This window comes from Corythoichthys intestinalis, chromosome 18 (assembly GCF_030265065.1).
Source record: "Corythoichthys intestinalis isolate RoL2023-P3 chromosome 18, ASM3026506v1, whole genome shotgun sequence".
Classification (NCBI taxonomy): domain Eukaryota; kingdom Metazoa; phylum Chordata; class Actinopteri; order Syngnathiformes; family Syngnathidae; genus Corythoichthys; species Corythoichthys intestinalis.
The window spans coordinates 19,160,036-19,180,316 of NC_080412.1; the positions used below are offsets into that span (position 1 = coordinate 19,160,036).

Sequence of the window (20,281 nt, forward strand, 5' to 3'; positions counted from 1 at the left end):
AAACTGATAGAAACATACCCCAAGCGACTTGCAGCTGTAATTGGAGCAAAAGGTGGCGCTACAAAGTATTAACGCAAGGGGGCCGAATAATATTGCACGCCCCACTTTTCAGTTTTTTATTTGTTAAAAAAGTTTAAATTATCCAATAAATTTTGTTCCACTTCACGATTGTGTCCCACTTGTTGATTCTTGACAAAAAATTAAAATTTTATATCTTTATGTTTGAAGCCTGAAATGTGGCGAAAGGTTGCAAGGTTCAAGGGGGCCGAATACTTTTGCAAGGCACTGTATGCAAATTCACATGACCGGAGACCGGAAGTAACTAAATAAAAGCTGGTGGAGCAGCTCAGACTGTCTCTTTACGTTGCTTGAAAATGAATAAAACCTACTCAATGGTGGCAGTCTGCTCTTGAACATGAGTCATTGTGAAAATAACAATATATAGGTTAAATACATATTTAGGAGAAACTACTTAAAGAGTATTTTGTGTGCTCCAGCTTTTATTTTGTTACTTCCGGTCTCCAGTCATGTGAATTTGCATATTAACCTAAATATTTAGTTCCGACCGTTTCCTGATTTAACATTAAGGATATAGGATATAAGTTTAAGATTTAAATTAAATATTTAGTTCTGGATTTAAACAATCAGGTCCAAAAGTTATTCAAAAATAAATATTTAAGTTGCTAAATAATGTTGTAAATGTGCAAAAAAAAAAAGTTGTAAATGTGCAAAAAAAAAAGTGACTCAAAAAATTTCACACCATTTTAAACACTGTGTGGGGCTAAATGTGAGAAAATGCTGTCGTAATTTTGAGCATCTGCTGCTTTACAAACGGCGTCCCATAGAAAAAAAGGCCAAAAGAACAGGCGTTTATCGTCCAGAAGAGAAAACATCTCAATGCAATTTCCCCAGAATTTGCTTGATGAAAAGGTGAAATCCTAAACCGTAAATTTGATGCCAATTTACAAAAATAGAATACCTCCAACACACACTCCAGGTCATAATTTGCAGAATCTATATGTAAATATTAAGATTTTCTGCATGAAGGTAGAATTTGTACATGTGCTTAGCATGAGAACTGCTGTTTACATTCAATATTACACAGGAGACGCTCAGAGGGAAGCAAAATCAAACTGAAACATGATCCAGGTATTTATCATTAGAACAAAAAGTGCCGCATAGACAAAAGGCATATTGAATGAGAAGTTGTTTAAATGTTGATTTGTATGGAATGTCTACTGTAGTAATCAGCGTTATGATGGGAAAAAAAAACAAAAAAAAACATTCCCCTCCAAAAAAAAAAAACACTTTAATGAGCAAAAGGTACATTCAGGTTTTTATAAAAATAAAAACATGTACTATAGAGAATGTAAACATACCCATTTTGAGGTGGTCTTAGAAGGCTTTGTGACATTTGCTATTTATAAAACAGTAAAAACAGTGTAACTGACCAAGCTTTTAAGAATTTTTCATCATTTGAAGTGTAGACGTCATATTTGACGGTATGAAAATTGTAACATCTTGATACAATGTGTACATTCAAAAAAAAAAAAAAAAGTCCATTTTGGTGTTGTATGGTGTACATACATTTGTAGGAGGATTTTATGTCAGTCTCTTTGGTCTTGGCTCATTTTTGGCGGGGACATTACAAGAACACATTGATAACACAAACAGGATGTTTGGACTAAAAAAAGTCTAGTGACTTTTGGTTAGGACTTGCAACGCCTTCTGCTACTCACATACTGTATATATCTGCAAAATTCAGTCCATTTATGGTATTTAAGACTTGATCCAAGAATTAAAAAAAAAAAAAAAAAAACATTGCACAATGGTAGATGTCTTGCATTGGACAGCAGCAACGGCTGCTTAATAGTAGAATATGTACAGCGCGCTATTTGCGAAGCCCTATAATATAAAACATTCACCATGACCCACTGAGGGAAAAAAAAGGCCGCTTCCACATTCATTTGCTGCGTTGTCTTACTAGAGTAGACCCAACCAGTGCTTATGGAGATCACATATATATAAAACAGTGTCAGTTAACTCATTGGCTGCTATTGACATCGCTAGATGTCCAATTCAGTTTGCCGTCAATGGCAGTCAGCTATGAGCATTCAAAGCCAGTCTTCACTTGAGGCTTTGGTTCATAACAAACTGTATTAACACAGCTTTGATTCAGGCTGGATGTTGAAAAAAATATATTTTTGCACGTATGCACTAAATTTAATGCCGCTCTGACATTGATGTAAAACCGAACCATTTGAAAATCGGTTGAAAATTGAGCAGTTCATGGCTATTTCAAGTACATGCTTGACGACTGTTGGAATTGGTTCAAAGACTACTTAGTTCTATATACATGTTATCTATGGTATGGACCTTAAGGAAGCACAAAATGAATGCCTGAAAACAAAAGCTTTCAGTAAGTCGTCATTTTAGAATAAATATGAGACCCAGACAAAAGATGTATATAAATATGAAAATGGCGAGACGAGGTCACACGACCTGCAATGCCCTCTCCTGGCCGTCCAGCTGCACCTTGATTTTGTGCAGCTCCTCGATCTCCTGATGATGGCGCTCCGTCTTGTGGCGCACTAATGAGCGATAGAAGTGGACGGTGAACACCACAAAGACCACACCTACGGGCACCATGATGACAGTAGCCGCCAACGCCGCCTGCCAGCCGCTATCCCGCGTTTCGGCTACCGGTGCGGATGTCGGCGGGTTGCCGCCCGAGTCCACGGGCAGAAACTTGATCCAGCAGAGGAGCACCACCTCGGCCAGGAAAAGCAGGATGCCCAGCGCGGTGGAAAAGCCCCACGCCATCTCGATGTAGTGGTGCATGCGCTCGTGCGGCGACTCGCTGACAGAGTTAAGGTTGTGGATGTTGCTGACCGCCTCCACGTTGGGCAGGATGCATGTGCTGATCAGCAGCGCGAACAGGTGCACGGCCACGAGCACCGTGGTGCACACGCTGAACGCCACCAGCAGCACCCGTGGGTAATTGTAAGTCATCTCCAGTTGCACCTCCACCATGGCCACCTTGCACCGCAACACACACAAACACAATTGGACACTCATTGTTGGATGGTGGCAGAAATTAGTGTGGCAAAAATACAATTGTTTGGCTCCCGATTCTTGGCTGTGTGGTTTCGCCCAGTGCTGATACTTTACCTATCTCCACCTTAGAATTTTTTTTTTTTTTTCGTTTTATATTCCAATATAAAGTCAATGCTATAACGGCTTGATCAGACAATGCAATTGACAAGACAATTGAGAAGGCAACTCATTGTCTACCATTGAGGTCACTAGACATCTGAAGTGGGAGGGATGGCAGCGAATGAACGAACGTTCATTCAACTCATTTCAATTCACAGCAAAAGGATGACTGGACATCACACGACTGATCTTCTATCATCTTGGGGTAGGGTGACAAGCGCGCATTTTTATACAGTGGCGTATGTAGCTGGCGGCCATCTTGCTATATCGGTACCGATAACGATAATAGTATCTGTATCGGTGCAACTCTACTACATACCACATCAGATTATTATCGTTAACTCACTGGCTGCCATTGATGGTGGTGGATATCTAATTCGTTTTGACTGGGAAGCCCAAAAATAAGAGATCAATATTAAACTTATTTAACTTACTAAATTTATGAATGGCAGCCTAAATTAATATGACAAGGAACGGTTTGTATAGAGGTAACCAAACAACTTAAAGAACACTAACTGACCATGGCGAAGCCAGATAGCAACGCAGAGGTCCTGCTGGAGGCTTTCAGCTTGGCCCGGCTCAGGTAAAGCTTCCTCCAGGAGAGCGCCTGCACCGAGTGGTGGTTGGAGCTGACCAGCTCCAGGTAGCTGCGTCGCACCCAGTCACGGTAATCCATGCCGCCGCTGCTAGCGCCGTCCGGGGCTCGCTCCGACATGCCCGTGGCCGGCGAGCCCGTGGGCACGTTGAGCTCTCTGCTCATGATGCCTAATCCCTGTGGAATGTACAAAAATTTGAGTCCGTGGAATCCTTCATCATTTCAGTAAAAACAAAATTGCGTTTAAAAACAAAAATGTTTTAATCAGTGCTGTTTCCCTCAACGATGACGCGCTGAAAACGTGTCTTGGGAGACTAAAACATGGATGTCAGCGGTCCGACGACACGAGGACGAAATAAAAATTTGCCATACTTTCCGTCATAAATTCACAATGTGTAATATTTTCTTATTGTATGTGTAGTCACCACACATTTAACAGTGTTTAGTCGTATCATTCATGTAACGTGCTGCCCCTTCCCCCGACCCCTCCCGCCCCACACATACACTTACTCACCTCTGGTAAGCCTGTGCCCATTCCAGGCTTTTATTGTGAAACATATCTGTCAAGTGCTGCTTGGTAAGTTCACCCTGAATCAACTGTTAAAAGTTGTTAAAATTGCTCCCATTATTGCATTAGTTCCCTTCTCTCTACTTTCAACAAATGAAAGTTTTAAAACTATTTCATCATTTAAAGATAGATTCAAGTCAAGATTTTGCCGATTTAGAAGTATTTTAGATAAAAAGTTACTTAGGTTCGTTAGGAAGGTTCTCTACAAAAGAGCCGTAATAAAAGGTCTACTGCTTTAAGATGGCGGCTGTTTACTAATGCATCTAGTGCCGTGTCTGTCATTTTGCATCTAGTTATATCTATATACAGTATATCGCAGTGTTGTTAATTTTACTTTAAAATAGTAATTAATTACAGTTACAAATTACTTCTCCCAAAAAGTAATTGCGTTAGTAACTCAGTTACCTGAATGTAAGAGTAATTAGTTACTTGGCAAAGTAACTAGAGATTTTTTTTTTTTTTCTCAAAAAAAAAACAAGAAACAAAAAAAAAACAAAAAACAACAAAAAAAAACAGGTCACACAATGTGAAGTTTAAAGGATTTGGGGGACAATTGGCCCTAGCCCAATTCTTTACCCTCCACTTAACTAGACACAAGGGTATTGCGATAACTAGCTAGTAACCTTTGCTATGTGTGGAAGTCATTTAAAGTTGTGAATCAACCGTTAAAGTTGTTAAAATTGCTCCCGTTATTGCATTAGTTCCCTTCTGTCTACTTTAAACATGTGTAAGTTTTAAAACTGTTTCATCATTTAAAGATAGATTTAAGTTAAGATTTTGCCAATTTAGAAGCATTTTAGATTAAAAAAAAAAAAAAAAAAAAGTTACTTAGGTTTGCTAGGAAGGAGCTCTACATCAGGGCCTTCCTGAGAGGTCTACTGCTTTAAGATGGCGGCTGTTTACTAACGCATGTAGTCCTTAAAACATGTTGGCAATGCAGCTGTGTCAGTTTTTGCATCTAGTTCTATAATATGATATCTACCGTGTTATCTAGTTCTATAATATGATATCTACCGTGTCATGTGGGCGTAGTTTGTCGGCTATGGCTACAGTCAGGTATTATTGGAGCCACCTAGCATCGCGGTTGCAACGGCGTCTTCCCCACTGCTGCTCTGCTCTTGTCCCCGTGAGTCCGTTTCTCTCAGACTTTTTTTATTCAACCAACTTAGTAACGCATAGTAACGCACGCCTTTCCCGCCTCAGTAACGGTAACGGCGTTGCCAAGATGAGAAAAGTAATTAATTAGATTACTCATTGCTGAAAAAAATAACGCCGTTAGTAACGCCGTTATATTGTAACGCCGTTATTAACAACACTGCCTGTAACGCTTTATTTGACAGCGGCATCATTTGACTGTCATAAGGCCAAATGAACCATCATGAAGCTTTGAACCAATTGGCCGCCAAGGTTTAATGCTTCAAGAAACTTCATTTGGCCATCACTGCTCCCTTGGGAGAGACAGTCAACCTCTTCTGCCACCTGCTGTCAACACTGCTGTTGCTCAACATGCGTCCTAGCATGCACTGCAGCGCTACAGATATAAATAACAATCAAAATTCATGTTTTGTTCTAATTATTAATTCAGTTAGTTTCAGTTGTTTCATTAATTGCTAGTTACGGTATTTGGTAACACTTTATTTGACAGTGGCACCATGAGACTGGATGTAAAAGGCCAAAGTGGACCTAAATGGAGTTAGTATTCATTCCTTTGATTTAAATTAATATATTTTATTGCCCATCACAAAATACGCACAGGTAACACTGATGCTTCAATTCAGGCATTAAAATGGGTCAGGGGTTAAAAAGGTGAGAAGGGTGTGGCGGAAATATGTTCCGGCATTCTGCCAAAATGTCCTCCGTTGGCGAAATGTCCTACATGAGGCGAATCTGACAATTTTAATTTTTCACATAAGGCTTGATATTCGAGTTAGCGGGGATTTAATTAGTTAAAGGAGTTGATTTCAACCACCATTGACTAGCGCTAGGTTAGCCACTCAGGAGCCCTGAAACTAACAAATAACTGGCAAACTGCACAGAATTTGTTCAAATCAACTCCAACGACTAATTAAACCACGGCTAACTCAAAGATTAAGCCTAATGTAAAAAATTCTGAACTTCCTCTTTAAAATAAAGACCATTGAATATGGCCATTAAAATGTTGTCTATAAAAGTTTTTGAGCAATACAACAAACAACAAAAATGATTGAAATGAACAAGAATCCTTCAAAGTATTTCATAATGGGTCCAAATTATTTTTCAAACAGATCATTTGACTATAGCACCTTAGAGACAGCTGTTTGCTTTGCTTAGCCAAAACTACAGCTGAGGAGGCAAGATGGATATTTAGAATTTCTTTAAACCTAAGCTTTCAAAACCTTCAACAACAACTGAGCTTGAACCGAGGATTGAGCACGAGCAGTATCAAAAAGTCCTGGCTGTCTTGTTACTTGTCGTGCTGTAATTCCAAGTGGTGCTTGAATTGGATGCTTTTAGCAGTCAACAGTCTTTTTGAGCCGGCGCAAAGTTCGCAGCGAACGGAGATATTTTTGTCATCTTTACTGGACAAAAATGTGACGTAATGGCTGTGTTTCCAGTGTGCAAATGCAGCCGTTTGTAGTATATCTCCTGCCTATTTCATTGCATCCTGGCGACGTAGCAAGGCTATGTTGTTTTGGCCGTAAACTCCCAGCGCTCACGCATCATGGTAATACACGTGACCTGTTTTTTTTCCATCCCCGATTAGAAAATGTGACATGTGATGTCACTCCCTTGACTACAGTATTCTTCATTCTACATACATTATGGGGCAATAACAAAATAGTAAATGGTAAATGTTGTTATATAGCGCTTTTCCACCTTTCAAGGCGCTAACGCACAGGCATCAAGGAAATTAACTTTAATCAAATTACAGATTTAGAAAAATGCACGCGTTCGATTGCTCTTTACTGAAAGAAAGTAATCAGATTACCGTTACTCATTACTCACATAACGTGTTACTGACAACACTGCTTTTGTATTACCGTTAAATACACAAGCTTGACGCTAACTTAACGGGAGCTGTTTTTTTCACCGGAGATTTGGCTAGCTCTGGCAGTGTTCAACGCAAGATGCAACGAACGGCAGTAACTTTGTCATACCGCAAAATATGAAAACGATTGAAACCATTACTCACAAAATTCAATATGCTGGCAAATGCATTCATCTAAAAAAAAAAAATTGGGAGTGAGACCTCCCCTCGTCCAGCGAACGTGAATTTGTGCTTAGGACAAGATCATCTGTTGCAATTAGCGATCTTTGACGCTCTCTTTTTTCCTCCCCTGCATTCAGGCTTGTTTCCCTCTCAGCGGCTGTGATTAACCTCAATGAAGTTGCTCTCCTAGCTAAGCCTTCATTCGTCTTTGTAAGTTTTTAGTAACTTTGTGTATTCAATTTGAAAGGAAAATGTGTGTGGGGGGGTTTTTGGCGAACTTTTTCATGTAGCTAAACTGTTGAAGCTACTGACATGTTACCTGGCATGGCCAGACTGTTCTCCCTGTATTTTTCAAACACTGAGAGAAAATAGATGGAACAGCGGTGAGTCTGGTGTACCAGGCAAACTCACACGTGGAAAAATACGATTGTACAACGTTTTAACTGTATTCATTTGGTATATTTTAGTTACCACGATTTGAGAGATCAATAAATTGAAGAAAAGTACGCCTTGTGTTTGGAGTGTTTGTTTTTGGGTTTGCTGGAATAGACCCTAGTGGTAAAAATGTGGGGGGCTACCTGGGCTGATTTACGTAGAACAATACATTTAAAGAAATGTTAGCAAGCCCTTCTGTGTGTCACATTTGCTTTATTATTATTTTTTAAAATACATAATTTCAACAGTCTCGTCTTTGTGGCGTTCTCTTTCGACACTCGGGCTCTTGCAAAATACTGCTGCTGTGCTAGCTTCAAGTTGCTATAATTTCTCGCTGCGTATCTTTCCTGTAATGTTGTCGTACAGGTCAGCGTGTCGTTATTATCGCGCACATCGAACTCTTTGAAAACAGCGACTGTCTCTTTGCAAATGAGGCAGACACCGTTGTTGTGTGTTTTATTGAAGAAATAGTCCAATATCCACCTATCCTTGAAGCGTCGGCCATCGCAGTCAACTTTTTTCTTTTTTTGATTGTCGCCATTTTAGAAGTCACACAGGGTAATGTTGCTTAGAGTGCTGCTCTTAATGTTTTTCAAAGTTTCGTGAGAATAGGCCGAGTTTCTGTGGAAAAGATAGTTGTAGATATCAGGCTAGCAGATGTCAGGCAGAGAGGGCGAAGACAGCGGGTCGAAAAATATCGATTTAGGCATCAAATACGGATCTGGCGAATGGATAAACTGAAGCTTTTCCACGTAACGCCTTTTATGCAACGCATCCAATGAGTTTACGGCGTCAGATAACACCGGGGCTTCCATGAATTGCTGTATAACTTGCACGACTAATTGAAAACAATGAGAATAGGTCTAAAAAAAAGGGAAAATATGGCGGCCGGATACAGCGGCACGTCATTTTGTGACGTAGGTGAGTAGAGTCTATAGCATCACTGACACACGCAGCACCAAACAGGGGAAGTGGCAGCATCAAACAGGGGAAGTGGCTTGGCGCTGGCTGCATTTTTGACACATGAAAAAAAAACGAATACGTACTACTGTATGACGGAAAATTTTAGTGGTTTTGTAACCGCGACGTTTTCATAGCATGGTAAACCGTGAAGGTAACCGGCACATGCCTACACCCCCCCCCCCACCCCCCTTAAAATGTTTCTCCTCGGATCTACACGATTCACGTAGGTCATCCTTTTTTACTTCAAAACGGCGAATTTCGCCGAAAGGTGAGAGATTTTCATGCCTGCAATTAGATGCCAAAAAGTGTCCAACAAGTGTGAGACTTGTCCAATGTGAATGCAATAAAAACGTTTAACAAAAAATGTGTTCATGAAAGTGTTATTCTTCCCTGTAATTATTCAAGATTTTGGTGAACGAGTGAAAAATGTGACAACCAACCAAGGGCATAGGGTCTGTAGGGGCATAACACTACCAAATTTTTAGGATGCTCAAATTGTCCCCACCAACTTTTAAGTAATCTGATTTGCATTATATAATGGGTTCAGTTATATAAGTAATTTAGATTGTCTTCCCCTATGTTGTAAGGATAGAATTGAACCTACCATTACTAAGTGAATTATTTTTATTATGTCCAGACTTACATTTAACCATTTTCACTTGCTGAATGTGCCAGTCCATTTTTTTTCCCGGAAACGCACATTTGATTGTTTGATGACTTATTCAACATGTCGACAAAATGTCGCCTCCTATTATTAGAAGATATTAGAAGTTTTTTTCAGCCGGCAGCAGCCACTGTGAGTAATGTAAAAAGACGTCAATGTTGTGAAGGTGGGGAACACACCACAAATTTTGCTACTGAAAGTCCGACCTGCATCTGAGTTAGCTAACATTAAACTGTGCGAATTTGCTAACCTGCAAAACTCGAGTAGGAAGCTGCTTAGAGAAGTGTTGTCCTGTATGTTTTCTACTGTTAACGTTAAAACTGTGAGAAATGTAGTGAACTGAGGTTTACCCCTCCTCCTCAATTTTCATTTTTATTTTATTCAGCCCAATGGAGCTTTCAGTTTTTGTTGAGTTTGGCTGTGCTTGAGGACAAAAGCAATAGCGTTTTACTTGAAGACTCCAATTTTATTTATTTATATATATTTTTTTAGGTTTTTTTTCTGTTATATTTTTTAGGCAGTCAATTTGAGTGGTCTTAAGACATTTTTTTTTTTTTTTGCATTCCTGATAGATAAGAGATTATTAACAATTTTGCATTTATTGTGTATGTTAATATACTTTAAGTGATGCTCAAATATTGCAGTTTAAATTTGCTAATAAAATCCAGACATTTATTCTGGAAGTTTTAAAAATGTTTCTTTGGTAGTTTTTAAAAACAAAAAAATTGAATCGAACGGTGTATCACCTGAACCAAAACACATGAAAGTTAATACAAGTCAATACAGATTTATTTTGCATTGATCATTTAGCCAATTAATTAGGTTCATTTTCGTGAGAAATGCAGCCCTGACCGTTCACCCAATCTGTTTGGTCTTATTAATGTCCCGTCCCCAGCAAAAAGTGTACACGCAGGTTATCCTGTTATACTAGTCCTTCTAAAAAAAAATAGCATATAGTGATAAAGTTCATTATTTTCTGTAATGTACTGATAAACATTAGTCTTTTATATATTTTAGATTCATTATATACAACTGAAGTAGTTCGAGCCTTTTTTGTTTTAATATTGATGATTGTGGCAAAAAAGTCAAGAAAACCCAAAAATCCCTATCTCAAAATATTAGCATATTTCATCCGACCAATACAAGAAAGTGTTATTTAATACAAAAAAGTCAACCTTTAATTAATTATATCAGCTATGCACTCAATACTTGGCCGGGAATCCTTTTGCAGAAATTACTGCTTCATTGCGGCGTGACATGGAGGCAATCGGCCTGTTGCACTGCTGAGGTGTTATGGAGGCCCAGGATGCTTCCATAGCGCCCTTAAGCTCATACACAGTGTTAGGTCTGGTGTCTCTCAACTTCCTTTTCACAATATCCCACAAATTCTCAATGGGGTTCAGGTCAAGAGAGTTGGCAGGCCAATTGAGCACAGTAAAGCCATGGTCAGTAAACCATTTACCAGTGGTTTTGGCACTGTGGTTAGGTGCCAGGTCGTGCTGAAAAATGAAATCGTCATCTCCATAAAGCTTTTCATCAGATGGAAGCATGAAGTGCTCCAAAATCTCCTGATAGCTAGCTACATTGACCCTGCCCTTGATAAAACACAGTAGACCAACACCAGCAGCTGACATGGCACCCCAGACCATCACTGACTGTGGGTATTTGACACTGGACTTCAGGCATTTTGGCATTTCCTTCTCCCCAGTCTTCCTCGAAACTCTGGCACCTTGATTTCTAAATGACATGCAAAATTTGCTTTCATCTGAAAAAAGTACTTTAGGCCACTGAGCAACAGTCCAGTGCTGCTTCTCCGTATTGTAAAAACAACTAATGAACAGAAAAACAAGCTTCTGCTGTGAATTGGAATGAGTTTATAACTAGTAGACGTCCCCTCCATTTGAACTGGGATTCCATCCCTCCCACTTCAAACGGATTTAACTTCTATGGCCGTCAGTAGTAGCCAATGCCAGACAAAGTGGTCATTTTGGGCCATTACGGTCATTTACCTGTTGATTTCCAGTTACTTCCTGTTGATTTTGGGGTATTTTATGGGTCACTTCCTGTTAATTTTGTGTTACAGAAAAATGAATAGGCAATGACTCAAACTCAACTGGAAATGACCTGGAAATGGCTAAAAATGAACAGCAAGTGACCTATAAATGCCCTGAAAATCTGACAGTATGACTGTGAATTAAAGATACACGATAATATCGGTTACCTATAATTATCGGCCGATAATGGCAATTATGACGTCAAACAGATAATACAGATAAAAAAAAAGAAAATCAACCGCTAATGCAATCCGATAATTATATACTTGATTTAGCCTCCAAATGTGCGCAACCAAGCAGTTTTCTCCACTTCTCCACCGCCGCCTGCTCAACCCCTCCCCTCTCTGAAGCCCCTGTGAGAGGAGGGGTTGAGGAGTACGGCGTCATAGAGGAAGCGGTGTTACACATCAGTGTTGAGGCGCTCTCACTAGCGTGCGTTGCTTTTCCCGTGTGTGAAATGAAATAAACGACGCTCTCGCCATCTACAAAACCGTTCCACGAGGCGTAAAGAAAGCGTCCTCATTGAACACCACTAACCCAGCAGCCATTTAAAACTGCATCACTGCTGGTAGCGCGAATGCTAAAGCTATTGTAAACACAAACTATAAAGGAAGCTACGGGGCTTTTGACGATACAGAGACACTGCGGTCCTCCCGGAGTCGGGTTGTTTGGGAATGCAGCCCAAAGCGGGTGGTAAACTCCATCTATGGCTAAACACCTCACAAGACCGAATAGTCGACAAGTAGCTGTCTTCCGACGGAGCTCGCCGGTCCGGCAGGCCGCCGCCGCCTTGCCCTAGGCGGGCAGAGCAGAGCCATGCACCGAATACGGCGCAGCGAGCCGGCCGGGGCAGGCGGATATCCGCACGAACTTAGCTGCCGCCGCCACTCCAGTTCAAGACTAAGAGGCCTGGCGCGGGTGCTAATTTGGCAGCCGGGCGGACTGAAGGGCACAGGCGGGAGGAAATTCCCGAAATGACCCGATAGCCAAACCCCTGGATGAAAAAATAATGCAGTTTATATGACCACGATTCTTCGTGAAAGACATGCCGATCACATCAGTTTTACCACGGACATTTACACAAGTGATGTCAAGAAAGAATTTATCATGACGGCACAGTGGTTAGTTGATCATTTTAACATGCACCAAACCACACAAAGAAGTCATCCAGTCAGTAATGCATTCAGTACGCTTTAAATTTATGACGTCTTAATCAGATCATTCTTCTTAAATCTAGTCAAATAATTTTCCCCATCTTGTTTGAGTGTTGAAGACTAGTTAACAGATGAATGCGCCAGATTATTCCTCTTACTTGAACTAAATATTGCCATTTGTTCGTATTAAGCCCAAACATCTTTAAAAAAATTTTTTTTAAAAAGTCATTTGTCACCTAAATGAAGAAAAAATTGCTTTCAAATAATGTTTTGAACCATACATATTCTTGAATAAAGAACATTTCTGACAAGTTTTTTTTAAGATTATGTATAATAATTTATTGCTTAAAATAAGGCTGTTAAGCTTATTTTCAGCTGGCTATTTTTCTTCAAGAAATCTGAAATATACTTGAAGTGCTGGCAGTTAATTTCACTTATTTCCAATAGATTTACACTGAAAACAATAGAATTTAACTAGTTTTAAGAGTTGTGTTTTTGCTGTGTAGTAATGTTATACGTTAGGAATGGCTTACTTTTAAAGCCATTTTTGTGCAACTTATGTATTTACTCTGTAAGTAAGTAAGTAAGTTGCCAAAAGTTTACCATTACACAATGTCAGACAATCTGTCTTTATTTATATGTTGGAATTTACTATTTATTCACATTTGATGGTGGAAAAAAAGAGCAATAATATTTTTCTACAGTAATATTTTCTTTTGTGTATACTTTAAATTTTTACATAAATCTTTTAATAAAATTATCGGCTTGACATTATCGGTTATCGGTTGGAACGAGGAGGAAATTATCGGTTATCGGTATCGGCTGAAAAATGCATTATCGTGCATCACTACTGTGAATGCTCTGGTTTCGAATGAACAAACGTTCCAAGTCTAAATGGATTGGGTGCCGAGCACTGTCAAGGCAACCTTAAAAAGTTAACTGAGACACTATTAAGGTGGAAGATTTTGGTAGAAATTTGTTGGTTCCTTTGTTTTTTAGACATTGACACATTTTTAAAATGATACCTCGATTCTTGCAGGAGCATATCGATAACCTTTTGGGATACAAAGTATCATGATATATCACCATTTCGATATTTTGTCACACCCCTTATCACAATATGCTAATTTTTTTTAGAAGGACGAGTATTGACCCTACCAATGTTGAGACCAAATCTACGCCCTTGCAACCAACCCCGCTCCCCACTAAATGAGCGACGTAAAACGCGGCACGCCTGCATTATTATTTCCACTTATGGGAAAAGGTTTGTAATCAGATCCAATCTGCTGCTGACACAACAGACGCCACATTTGTAAAAATGTGTCTAATAACAATTGTCAACCAGTTGATGTTTTAAAAATAAATAAATAAATAAATAAATACTTGAACGCTCAAGTTCAAAAGTGTGTGGGACTGAAAACGTCGTGAAATACTATAATAGTCTTCCGCGTTTAATGAAAAGCGCAATAAAGAAGGAATAATCAGCCACATTCGCTGACAGTTTGTGGCAAGTTATAAGAAGTGCACGTGTCGAATAAATGCATTTTAAAAAGGCGTTTTGGCAAAAAAAAAAAAAAAAAATTGGGCGAGATTTTCAGTTGATGAGTATCCGTGCTCATCAGCCGCGGGCGGACGGATATTTAAAACTCTGCTAAGTCAAAAGTGGGATCCGTTTACACATTTTAGCTAACGTCAGACGCCAATAGTAATCAGCATTTGCGACACGTTTGCAAGTGGAAACGCTGGATTTGAACAGATTCTCGGACGCGGTTTAGCTTTCCAAAACCCAAAATCAGAGGGGAAAAAACTTAGGGCTTATTGCTAGCTAACCAAATACTTAGCCAGAGCGATTTTTATCCAGATTTCTCTTCAGTTTAGGGGTAAAACGTACATTTATTGTACTCACCTGTGCGTCACGGTGATGTGCCAATGAGTAATACAGCAGTGGTAATAACAAAAGTGGCTTCAAAGTTGCGCTGTACACACTCCTCCTTCGTTTTTAGACATTGTGAAGGGGGGACAGCTTCCGGGTTTCATTTGCAGTTGCTTGACTTTTCCACTTCCGCCACGTCAAGAAATTCAGGTTCCGTCCTTCTCAAGCTGTGTTAGAATATTAAGGTGAACAATTCTGACGATTCCAATTCGCTTTCCAAACCATCAATTTACACGTTTTAGTCTAATTGTCATCGTAGTTTGGCGTCGAAGAGTTCAAACGCGTTTCCGGTAGGACGTGCTTTCAAAATAAAGGCGCAGGCTCCTGTAGTCAAGTTTAGACTGAAAAGAAAAAGAAAGCGCCACTGTTTTAACCCTTTCATGGACGCATTATGATTTTCTTTTTCTTTCTTAACTGTTATATGACATTTTATAGGACGGGTGTCTCCAGCATGCGGCCCAGGGGCCACTTGCTGACCCCATTTGACAGTTGTATTATTAGTGTTGCTCGTAGTTTGAGAAGGGCAATTAAAAAAAATGTACAAATCATTTTAGGTAAAATGAATTAATTAATTGAAGGATTGATTTTTGGAAGAAAAAAGAAAGATTTAAATAACTCAGGGAATTTTGTTTTATTTAACAAAACTCTTGTGACTTTTACATAGCTTAACACTTTGGCTGCCAGTGATGCCAATAGACGTCCAATCCATTGAAACTGGGACGAAATGGATTGGACATCTATTCTCGTAAATGTGTTTTCAATATAAATTTCCCTCTATTACTAACATATACAGGTCATAGCAGAGTTTGGGGGGAGGCAGGCAGGGCAGTGCCCTTCCTGGTGGCTGAAAAATGTCTTTACGTGTACAGTTATTGACCTTCCTATACATTAATTAAAAAACAAATGAATAAATAAAATGTAACGCAATAAAACAACAAAAATGAATGAAATGAACAAGAATCCTAAAAAGTATTTCATAATGGGTCAAAAGTATTTTTTTCGAACAGATCATGTGACTAGCACCTTTGAGACGGTCATTTATATTTGCTTAGCCAAAACTACACCTGAGGAGACAAGATGGATATTGAGAATTTCTTCAAACCTAAGCTTTCAAAAGGTTCAGCAACAACTGAGCTTGAACCGAGGATTGAACACGAATAGTGTTCGGAAAACCTAGGCAAGCCTGAAAAAGAAGTTTCTGCTCTTGCACTCCTCTTTGAAATAAAATGCTGTATTCTAAGCCTAAAGAACTGTTGTGTTTGATAGAACAATATGTCTATATGCTGCCATAGCAGTTTCATGGTGCATTAAGCCCCCAAACTATTTTTAATTTGTCCGTTTTACCCTGGAGACCCCCGTTTACAGACACTGCACAACCGCTCGTTTCAACCCAGCCATAAAAAGAAGGTAAGTAGTTATGTATATTATTCAAAATGTCTATCATTTTGGCGTAGAATCATTAATTGATGTCTAATATTTAGTTAAAAAAAAAAAAAAAAAAAAAAGACCTCATAAAATTATTTGCTCCCATATTTTAAACTTTTAAACAAATAACGTCACAATGAAAAAATAGTGTCTGTTAATAGGTCACGGATAGCAACCTCATAACTATCGCTTAATTGTATTTTTTTCCTCACTGTCGCATTTTCCCCGATATTTTAGATGATAAATAATCGATCCAAACAAAGAAAAATTGAAGAACAATTTTTTTAAAGGGTAAATGTTTGAAAAAGAAAATCTCGACCACTCCTTGATGTCTGCGATTTCTGTGTTGCGACCCTTGTTATATTACCGTGTTTTGTCCCATAAAATCCCCTAAAAATCCAGCTGTGGCCATTCACAGCTGTGTCTTGACACTTGGTGAGACATGCTGCACGAGTTTTTGGATCGAAAAAAGGTAAGTAAACAATAATATCTTGTTAAAATCATGGTGTCTTGAATTATGCGCTCTCATACTCTCACCACAAGTTAGGTTTTAGGGGTTAAAGAAAAAGCATAAATTACCACGCGTTAACGCGATAATTTTGACAGCCCTAATATATATATATATATATATATATATATATATATATATACACATACATATACAGTATATATATATATATATACACATACATATACAGTATATATATATATATATATATATATATTAGGGCTGTCAAAATTATCGCGTTAACGCGTGGTAATTAATTTTTTAAATTAATCACGTTAAAATATTTGACGCAATTAACGCACATGTCCCGCTCAGACGGTATTCTGCCTTTTGGTAAGTTTTACAGCAAGGCTTTTTGTGCTGTCTAACAGCAAACTCTTGTATATGTATATATATATATGTATATATGTATATATGTATATGTATATATGTGGGGTGGCGTGGCTCAGTGGTAGAGTAGTTGTCCCCCAAGTCTCCGCCCTGATGAACTCGTCTAAGTGTCCTTGAGCAAGACATATATAAGACATATGTCTTATATATATATACACAAGACATATATATATGTATATATATATATACATATATATGTATATGTGTGTATATATATATATATATATATATATATATATATATATATATATACACATACATATATATGTATATATATATATATATTTATATATATATACATACAGTATATATATATATATATATATATATATATATATACTGGACTGTCTCAGAAAATTAGAATATTGTGTATTCTAATTTTCTGAGACAGTCCTGTACATTAATCCACCATTTAAAGCAGGGGTGTCCAAACTTTTTGCAAAGGGGACCAGATTTGGCGTGGTAAAAATGTGGGGGGCCGACCTTGGCTGACGTCCTTTACATAGAACAATATACAGGACTGTCTCAGAAAATTAGAATATTGTGTATTCTAATTTTCTGAGACAGTCCAGTATATATATACAGTATATGTATATCAGAGGTTGCGCTAGACTTTTTCGTTGTCTGTCATTTTGACTGACAGTGTCATAAAAATCCGGTCATAATCTATTTTTACCCGTCACTTACATTTTTAAAATGATAATAATGACATATTCAATAGTATTTAGTTTTCATTCAATTTTAATTAATATTCTGTCCGAACAAGCTTAACAAGAGGCAAACAGACAGCGGAGTGCACCAATCAGCGACGGGCAGACGTGCCGTTAGCAAAGCGACGAGGGCAGGACGAGGGACTTGCGCGCGGAAGTAAACATACGAGGAGAACGGAGTTTATTCAACATAGCTAGCGCGAGACAGACTGTTGTCAGTGTTTCGTGTCGATGTGTTTTAGCTCATTTAAAACTGAATTTACCGCGGATTGGAACATATTGTCGGCTCTCCCGCCATCCGTGTTGTTGTAAAGACGACTTTCGGCGCGCAAGAGTGACGTTGCTCGTGAAGAACACGTCACGCAAATAAACAAATCTGATTTGTCGATTGATTTTGTACCTACTTGAGAGGCTGTGTCCCAGACTTTTCTCTCAGTGTTTGAAAAATACAGGGAGAACAGTATGGCCGTGCCAGGCAAACACTCAGTTGCCTTGACATTTTTCCGAGTAAGGCCAACGACGTCATGCATCAAGAGAGACAATAGCTAATTAATATGCTCACTCGCCACCCTGTGGTCTGGGGTGTGAATTGCAACCTGTCAAAATGACGCATGGACTTCAGTTTTTTCCGTCACCGTTTTAAAAAACTGGTCAACGACGGAAAATATTCGGTTAACACGACCCCTGATATATATATATATATATATATATATATATATATATATATATATATATATATATATACACACAGTATATATGTATATATGGTGGAAAACACTCAGATGACTTGAAGTTCCACTCTGAGACCCCCAATTTGGCCAAATTTCTAACTTGTCCTACATGTATGTTTGATACATCATTGGAAAGCTTAAAATCTCAATTTTCTGAGGGAAGAAAAATTTTGAAGAGGAGGGCATTTAAAAAAATTTTTTTAAACGGCAAAACCCTATCTGGACATGAGAGTACGCGAGAGCATGATCGCTTACTTACCTTGTTTCAACCCAAAAACTCCATGTAGCATGTATCACCAAGTGTCAAGACACAGCTGTGAATGGCCACGGCTGGATTTTTGGGGGATTTTATCAGTGAAACATGGTAATATAACAAGGGTCGCGATGCAGAAATCTCAGACATCAAGGAGTGGTCGAGATTTTCTTTCTCATATATTTACTCTTTTAAAGGTGTTTTTCAATTTTTCTTTGTTTGATCTATTATTTATCATCTAACATATCGGAGAAAATGCGACAGTAACAAAAAAAATACAATTAAGTAATGGTTATGAGGTAGATATCCCTGACTTTTTTACAGACACCATTTTTTTCATTGTGACATCATTTGTTTAAAAGTTTAAAATATGCGAGTGAATAATTTTTAAAGTCGTTTTTTTTTTTATGAAAAATTAGACATCAATTAATGATTTTTAAAATAACATTTTGAATAATAAATATAATTAACTACCTTCATTTTATGGCTGGGTTGAAACAAAAGCGGTTGCGCGACGTCTGTAAATTGGGGTTTTCAGGGTAAAACGGACAAATTAAAAATAGTTTGAGGGCTTAATGCGCCATGAATCTGCTATGGCAGCATATAAACATATTGTTCTATTAAACACAACAGTTCTTTTGGCTTAAAATACAGCAGTTTCTTTTAAAGAGGAGTCCAAGAGCAGAAACTGCTTTTTCAGACTTGTCTGTTTTCCGCCATATACAGTATATACTAGGGTTGTTCCGATCATGTTTTTTTGCTCCCGATCGTTTTAGTTTGAGTATCTGCCGATCCCGTTATTTCCCGATCCGATTGCTTTTTTTTGCTCCCGATTCAATTCCAATCATTCCCGATAATTTTTCCCGATCATATACATTTTGGCAATGCATTAAGAAAAAAATGAATAAAACTCAGACGGATATATACATTCAACATACAGTACATAAGTACTGTATTTGTTTATTATGACAATAAATCCTCAAGATGGCATTTACATTATTAAAATTATTTCTGTGAGAGGGATCCACGGATAGAAAGACTTGTGACTTTGTGTATTATGACTAAATATTGCCATCTAGTGTGTTTGTTGAGCTTTCAGTAAATGATACTGCAGCATGCGCCAATGCATGATGGGAAGTTGAAACCATGATGGGAAGTGGGAAGTAAAACTATTACTGTGCGTTGTGCTTCCAATGGATATATCTTCTCTGCTATGGGGAATAAATTAAGGTGTTAAAACAAAGATCTATTGTCACCCTGCTTCCCCATATTGCTTCCCATGATATTTCTAATCACAGGGAGAGGGAATGCAAGGTTCAAGCCAATTGAAGAACGGTTTCAGGGCTGCCAAAATTCACTCTACTCATTTGGCGCTGCCTTTAATCTCTCTATATTGGTAAAACAGCGTCATAACAGATTGAGTGTGATAATGAGTGAGAGGGTCGTGCAGTGAATACATTAATAGCGTTAAATATTTTAACGTGACACATTT

General features: G+C 38.4%; 1 protein-coding gene across 1 annotated transcript; it reads right to left on the bottom strand.

Annotated features, from left to right (window-relative positions):
• Nucleotides 1–1,290: 1,290 nt before the first annotated feature.
• orai2 (ORAI calcium release-activated calcium modulator 2) lies at nt 1,291–15,063 on the bottom strand. The gene is made up of 3 exons (XM_057820445.1): nt 14,746–15,063; nt 3,737–3,988; nt 1,291–3,039 (listed from the first exon to the last, which is right to left on the bottom strand). The coding sequence occupies exons 2-3, from the start codon at nt 3,974–3,976 to the stop codon at nt 2,494–2,496; spliced, it is 786 nt and encodes a 261-aa protein (XP_057676428.1). The 5' UTR covers nt 3,977–3,988; nt 14,746–15,063; the 3' UTR covers nt 1,291–2,493.
• Between the last annotated feature and the right edge of the window lie 5,218 nt (nt 15,064–20,281).

Coding starts and splice junctions, on each gene's coding strand:
- orai2 (XM_057820445.1), bottom strand. CDS start 3,976: ATGAGCAGAGAGCTCAACGTGCCCACGGGCTCGCCGGCCACGGGCATG. Junction 3,040..3,736: donor TGCTATCTGGCTTCGCCATG/GTCAGTTAGTGT, acceptor TTGCGGTGCAAG/GTGGCCATGGTGGAGGTGCA.